This window comes from Engraulis encrasicolus, chromosome 22 (genome assembly GCF_034702125.1).
Source record: "Engraulis encrasicolus isolate BLACKSEA-1 chromosome 22, IST_EnEncr_1.0, whole genome shotgun sequence".
Taxonomy (NCBI): Eukaryota; Metazoa; Chordata; class Actinopteri; order Clupeiformes; family Engraulidae; genus Engraulis; species Engraulis encrasicolus.
Window position 1 is genome coordinate 4,820,759 of NC_085878.1, and position 7,500 is coordinate 4,828,258.

A 7,500-nucleotide genomic window follows, 5' to 3' on the forward strand; every position below is an offset into this window, starting at 1 on the left:
AAATTGAGGAGTTCAGATGCAAAAACCCCTAAGTGCCTTTTCAGAAAATAATCTTAATTCATTTTTATTTAATACAAAACTATCAAAATTGCATAGTTTTTATTTTATTTATGTAATATAACTATTTATATGTATTATCAAGAACATGAATGTAAACCAAACCAACAACTGGGTTCTCTACAAATATAGAAGTGCAGGTCTTCAGAAATGGAGTTAGGGGGTTTTGTATCTGAACTCTTCAATTAGACTTTCTGGAGTTACGTAGATAGCCAATTGTGATTGGTGTGTGTGATACAGTGAGGATCGTGAGTGCAGATCCTCACAGCCTGCGGTTTTCACAGGACAGGCGGCTGACAGTGGAAGTGCCGTGTGCCTGTTCCCGTGTTTATCCCTGGGCTGAGCATCGCCTGAGGCAACTAAACTGAGCACCCTCGTGATGACAGAGCCTTTTTTTCATGACCTTGTTTGTCTAGAACTGGTGTACTGTTAGTTGGTTCACCTCTAGCCTCCCACTCATTCATGAACATGCACACACGCATGCACAGACACACATACACACACACACACACACACACACACACACACACACACACACACACACACACACACACACACACACACACACACACACACACACACACACACACACACACACAGACACACACACACACAGACACACACACACACATTATGGCTATTTTATTCAAATTTGCCTTTTAATCTCATTTTGTTTTGTACATAATGTGTACGTTTGTGGCAGATAAAGAAAGGACTTAATAGTGTAAATATGCTGGCTCAACTGAATGTAGCCGAGATGAACTCTGAAAAGCAACCTTCTCTTTTTCATTCTCCCAAGGTTTACATACCTGCTCAGTGTGTGATAAACTGTTACACCCAGGAATCTCAAGAATTAGCAGCATTTAAGTCCGCCTGCATGCCCCCCCCACCCCCCATTGTCGCTGTCTGCATCTTTCTCTCTGTCTCTGTCTCTGTCTTTGTCTGTCTCTGTCTTTGTCTGTCTCTGTCTCTGTCTCTGTCTCTGTCTCTGTCTCTCTCTCTCTCTCTCTCTCTCTCTCTCTCTCTGCTTCAATGCGCGCACAGACAAATAAATGGCAAAAAAATGTATACTGTACGTTCACTCCCTTCATTTTACTCGACTCCATTACACTAGTTTATGTATTTATATATTTCTTTTCTGGATGGTTTAAGATGTGAATTGAAATTTGAGACTCCAGGCTAACCAGTAAATAATAACTTTTGCTTTTCTAATCTCTGTAATTGACACAATTGTGTTTTTGTTTGGGATATTTTTTTTTAGCCATTTATATCCTTTGGAAATGTACACGCATTCATTTTTATTTACGAGACGGCGGGCAGGCAGGCTCGCGCTGGGTAATGAGTGTGGTGAATGCATGTTTAATTTAAATAGTGAGTGTTTGTGTGAGTGGAAATGTATTGTAGCCAGGAGAGGAGGAGGAGGAGGAAGGAGCGAGAAGAAGACACATTAATTGACAGACAGGAACTGCTGTCTCGGAGGTTGATACAAGTAATTTATTACTTCAGAAATGAATGCCACCTCCAGAATGTGCTTCATTAATTTCAAATTTAGTTTTAATTTCAAGCTGTTGCCCCTTGAGAAGAATAAGGTGGCAAGTTGGTTTTGAAGACATTCTCTCATTCTTTATTTCTCTCTCATTCTCTCGTTCTCTCATTCTTTCTTTTTTTCCCCCTCGCTTGTGTTTCTCCCCCTTTTTTCTATATTTCTACCCCCCTCCCCCTCAGCGATAGTCTTTCTCTTCCTCAACTGTTTCTGTCTGGTTTTGCACTATCTGTCTCTTTCAACGTGATACAGAACAAAGGCACAGAGCAATACGGCTTTATTCCATTTGGAAATGTAATGCAATAGGGAAGTTGAAAAGGAATTACTGCAACAGTTTATAGTATGAAATGGCCTGACTGATTGTTTTATTTGCTAGAGATGAGGAACGTGGCGAGAGTGCTTGCATTTTCTAGAAATTGTGCTTCACTTGGCAATTTAAGAATTCAGAATATGCTATGAGATTCTCTTTCAGAACAAAGTAATAATGATATTTTTCTCTCTCTCTTTCTCTTTTTTCTTTTCCCTGTCCCTCTCTCCCCCATCCATTATGTCTTACAGCATATGCTCCTGAAGATCTGAAAGACGGCGCCCTCCTCGACGAGTATGTGGACGGAGAGGACTCTGCCATCGAGGAGGAGTCCACCGCCGGCGGCATGAAGTTCGTGTGCCAGGACAGCAAGGACTTCCTCCTGAAGGACTCGCCCGTCGCCGACTTCTCCAGCCACGAGATGGACAGCGAGTCCCACCTCAGCGAGTCCAGCGACCGCATGTCCGACTTCGAGAGCGCCTCGGTCAAGAACGAGGAGGAGATCCTGGCCAAGGAGCCCCTCATCCCCTCCATGACTCCGACCGTCCCCTCCGTCGCCATGGTCCAGGCGGCAGCAGCCGCCGCCGCCGCCAGCCTCGGCGTGGAGGAGCCTGCGGTGTCAGGCCCCAATAGCCTGGAACAGATGAAGGCCATCTACAACAGCTTCCTCACCAGCTCCTACTGGTCTTCCCTGAACTTGAACCTCACCCAGCCCCCGCCAGAGAAGCCCGCGCGCAGCCACAGCAGCAGTAGCAGCAGCAGCAGCAGTAGCAGCAGTTGTGGCGGCAGCGGAGGCGGAGGCGGAGGCGGAGGCGGCTACGACTGGCACCAGTCTGCGGTGGCCAAGACCCTGCAGCAGGTCTCCCAGAACCAGAACCGGATGATCCACCCGGCCGCCGAGCCAAACCTCTTCAGCACTGTGCAGCTCTACCGCCAGAGCACCAAGCTCTACGGCTCCATCTTCACGGGCGCCAGCAAGTTCCGCTGCAAGGACTGCAGCGCCGCCTACGACACGCTGGTCGAGCTCACCGTGCACATGAACGAGACCGGCCACTACCGCGACGATAACCACGAGACGGACAGCGAGGGCACCAAGCGCTGGTCCAAGCCCCGCAAACGCTCGCTGCTGGAGATGGAGGGCAAAGAGGACGCGCAGAAGGTGCTCAAGTGTATGTACTGCGGCCACTCCTTCGAGTCCCTGCAAGACCTGAGCGTCCACATGATCAAGACTAAACATTACCAGAAAGTGCCTCTCAAAGAGCCCGTGACGCCTGTGGCTGCTAAGATCATCTCCTCCGCTCGCAAGAGAGCCCCGATTGAACTGGATCTGCCCAGTTCTCCCGACTCGAACGGAGGCACCCCCAAGCCCACGATGACCTCCGACCCCAATGACCACCTCCAGAAGGGCTCCTCAAACCCCTACATCACGCCAAACAACCGGTATGGGCACCAGAACGGGGCAAGCTACGCGTGGCAGTTCGAGTCGAGAAAGTCACAGATCCTGAAGTGCATGGAGTGCGGCAGTTCCCATGACACACTGCAGGAGTTGACGGCCCACATGATGGTGACCGGACACTTCATCAAGGTCACCAACTCGGCCATCAAGAAGGGGAAACAGATGATGGAGTCTCCCCCGACGCCAGTGCCCAACGTGTTGCCCTCTGTGGAAGAAAAGGTGCAATCCGTGCCACTGGCTGCCACCACATTCTCCCCGCCCCCGCCTCCACCACCGCCACCGCCACCACCACCTCCTCCTCCTCCTCCAGCCAGCATCTCCCCAATTGTCGCCATGGAGATCAAAAAGGAGGAGAAGGAGGAGGAGTGCACCAAGGAGACGACCACTTGCAGCTTGACGAACAGCAAGGAGAAGAAAAACGGCGAGGACGAGACGGAGGAGAAGTTTGACGTCTCGTCCAAATACCCGTACTTGACGGAGGAGGACCTGGAGGAGAGCCCGAAGGGAGGCTTCGACATTCTCAAGTCACTGGAGAACACTGTGACGTCTGCCATCAACAAAGCACAGAATGGCACTCCGAGCTGGGGAGGGTACCCCAGCATCCACGCTGCCTACCAACTGCCCAACATGATGAAGCTCTCCTTGGGCGCCTCGGGCAAGAGCTCACCCCTGAAGTACATGTTCCCTGGCACCGATATTCTGTCCCCGACCAAAAACCAACCCCTGATCTCCCCGCCCAGTAACCAAACCTCGCCTCTTCCCAAGAACAACTTCCACGCCATGGAAGAGCTGGTGAAGAAAGTCACGGAGAAGGTGGCAAAGGTGGAGGAGAAGATGCGGGAACCGCCTGCTAGAGCGTCTCCCCTCCAAAGAACCACCCCCTCGCCCTGCAGCAGCGAAGCCGGGGACTCAGCCAAGGGCGAGTCTCCAAAAGAGAGGCGCCTAGGAGCCAAAACCCCAGAAAGCACTGGAGTAGGAGTAGCATTAGGAGGACTGGCCGCAGTAGTAGGAGGAGCAGTAGTGTCTCATAAGGAGACCAACGGTGAGGTGCACGGCAAGGAGCACACAGAGAATGGCACCGACCGCACGGTGAAGAGCCCCGTCTCCTCGTTGTGCAGTAGCACAGCCATCATCACGGACCACCCTCCGGAGCAGCCGTTCGTCAACCCGCTAAGTGCGCTTCAGTCCGTCATGAATGTCCACCTCGGCAAGGCCGCCAAGCCGGCCCTGCCCTCCCTGGACCCCATGAGCATGCTCTTCAAGATGAGCAACAGCCTGGCCGAGAAGGCGGCCGTGGCGGCCTCCACCCCAACCCAGACCAAAAAGACCAACGAGCACTTGGACCGCTACTTCTACCCCGCCAACAACGACCAGCCCATCGACCTGACCAAAGGCAAGAGTGACAAGAGCAGCTCCTTGGGATCGGCGGCGCTGTCGTCCAACACCTCCACGCCCTCCTCCATCTCTCCCTCCTCCACTGTGACAATGAGCAAGGCCTCGTCGGCCATGGCCTCCTTCATGTCCAACTCCCCGCTCCGCGAGAACGCCCTGTCCGACATCTCGGACATGCTCCGCAACCTGACCGAGAGCCACCACGCCTCCAAGGCCTCCACCCCCACCAGCCTGTCGGAGCGGTCGGACATCGAAGGGGCCACCCCGGACGAGACGGAGGAGATCTCGCCGGTGCAAAAGCGCAAAGGCAGACAGTCCAACTGGAACCCGCAGCACCTGCTCATACTGCAGGCCCAGTTCGCCTCCAGCCTGCGGCAGACGGGCGACGGCAAGTACATCATGTCCGACCTCAGCCCGCAGGAGCGCATGCACATCTCCCGCTTCACCGGCCTCTCCATGACGACCATCAGCCACTGGCTCGCCAACGTCAAGTACCAGCTGCGGAGGACGGGCGGCACCAAGTTCCTGAAGAACCTGGACTCGGGCCACCCGGTGTTCTTCTGCAGCGACTGCGCCTCGCAGATCCGCGTCCCGTCCACGTACGTCAGCCATCTCGAGTCGCATCTGGGCTTCCGGCTCAGGGACCTGGCCAAACTCTCTGGCGAACAGTTTGCCAGCCAGATCTCGCACCACACAAAGAGCCTGTCCGAAAAACTGCTGTCGGCCCAGGCCCACGCCCTGACACAGTCCCTGTCCAGCCCCCTTGTGCACTCCCCTTCCCCTTCCCCTGAGGACGAGGCCAACGGTGTCTCGTACCAGTGCAAAATGTGCAATCGGACTTTTGCCAGCAAGCACGCAGTTAAGCTCCACCTGAGCAAGACCCATGGGAAGTCCCCCGAGGACCACCTTCTTTATGTGACTGAACTGGATAAGCAGTAGCAAGTGCTGTTGAAACAGACTGACTGAACTTGTGCTCTATCATATCTCTCCTTCTTTCTCTTTCTCTCGCTCTTTCTTTCTCTTTCTCTGCCGTTTTCTGTCTTTTCTCCTTTGCCTTTTGACAGACATGTCTTAAAAAAGGACCTGAAGAATTAATATGAAAAACAAACTGCACACTGGTGCCATAAAACTACTGTTTAGTTTCGGCACATTGTTTTGAATTCCCCTCCTGAGAAAAAGAAAAATGCTCTGGCCCACAGACTTTAATTTTCTCCTTTTTAATTCTCTTGTTTTTACAAAAAAGAGACTGAAAATATAAAAAAGAAAGGATGATTTTTCTAAATGTGCAGTCTTGACTAAAGAGGTGCTGTTGTCACTGGTTAAAAATATGAAGGTTAAAAAATAACTTTTAAAGATGAAGTGGTATGTATTTCCAAGTTGTGTAAATTAATTTTCGTTCTGTTTTATTTTGCATCCGTGAGATGCAGGAAGCTGCATGCATTGCTGAAACAGTTTAGTTGAATATTCGATAACTAAATCTGGTGTACCTTTCCGTTTCTCTTTTTTTTCTGTTCTGTCGTTTACTTGTATGTTTACTTTCTGATTCTTTTCTTCTTTTGTTACGTGATATATGTGTGCTGGTGCAGCAGATGAACTTTAACCCTCTGAGTACGCCCTAGCACTTCAACACTTAAAACCCAAACATGACGAGGTTATGACACTACCAGATTTTGGAAGGAATGGAATAACATTTGTGTAAATTTGGGTCAAAGCAAATTATTCCCAAATTGATCTAATATATCATAAATATTGACTCCTTATGTACATCAACTGTGTGTGAAGCAAATTGTCCAAATTGCAGCATTTATTTGAATCAGGGGCCTTTGTGAATTCAGGTCTATGTAAAAAAGTGTACATAAAAACTATAAACTAATTTCTGTCTAAATTATGCATCATTTTTATATTTTTTAATTTAAGAGGAGTATGACTATCTACTGGTGCACAATATATGAAGACATTAATGAAATTGTTTTGCACAATAGTTTTATAAATATGTTATTTAATCAGATAATATCAACCTGAGAAGATGAAAGAAGAATCTCGTTTTATGTCCACTCCGTGCTCAAAGGGTTAAATCTCTTGTGCAAGACAGTACTTGCTCCAACATTTCTTGAACATTACAAAAGAAAGGTTGTACAAAAAGATGTTACTTTATAAAGCAAGGAGGGAATTCCACAATATAACCTCTTATTTATAAGCAGTCTTGGTTGTTGTTTCATATTGTAGAATGCCTTTTTGATTGGTAACTTTTTCCATCTAATTAATCTCCCATAATTCCACTCTGCAGCTTTATCTTTTGGGAGGTTGGGGGGTGGGGACAGGGACGGGGCCTGGGTGGGGGTTATGAAAGGTAACCATGGTTACGCTACTCTCCAATTGACAGCTCTGCTACACTTTTGGCAGTTAATTTGCTGAAGTAACTGACAGCTGCCAGTGACTGGGAATCTTGTGTATAAAATATTGGCATGTAAACAGCACAGACACTGTTATGCATTCTGTGCCATTGTTTTTTGTTGTTGTTGACAATGAAGCACCCATTATATGACTTCATATAACCTTTTTTCTACTGCAGCATTAAAAATGAAACTGTTCTTTTTGCAATAACTCTTGTGTGTTCGTCTCACAATTATGTCTGAGTTGTTTCTTTGTACGTGTGATGAGATTTGCACAGGGAGAATGGAGGCCGTGGTCTGGACACAGAAATGACAGCATGTCTATTTTTCTGTTCCACTTCAGACCTGGGGC

The 7,500-nt window shown here is 49.0% G+C and overlaps 1 protein-coding gene across 1 annotated transcript in view; it reads left to right on the forward strand.

Annotated features, from left to right (window-relative positions):
• tshz3b (teashirt zinc finger homeobox 3b) overlaps window positions 1–7,340 on the forward strand; it is a 65,901-nt gene extending 58,561 nt beyond the window's left edge. The window contains exon 3 of the mRNA XM_063188791.1: window positions 2,159–7,340. Within this exon, the coding sequence (XP_063044861.1) occupies window positions 2,159–5,694 (3,536 nt within the window). The 3' untranslated portion in view covers window positions 5,695–7,340. The remainder of the gene's footprint in view (window positions 1–2,158) is intronic.
• Window positions 7,341–7,500: the final 160 nt, after the last annotated feature.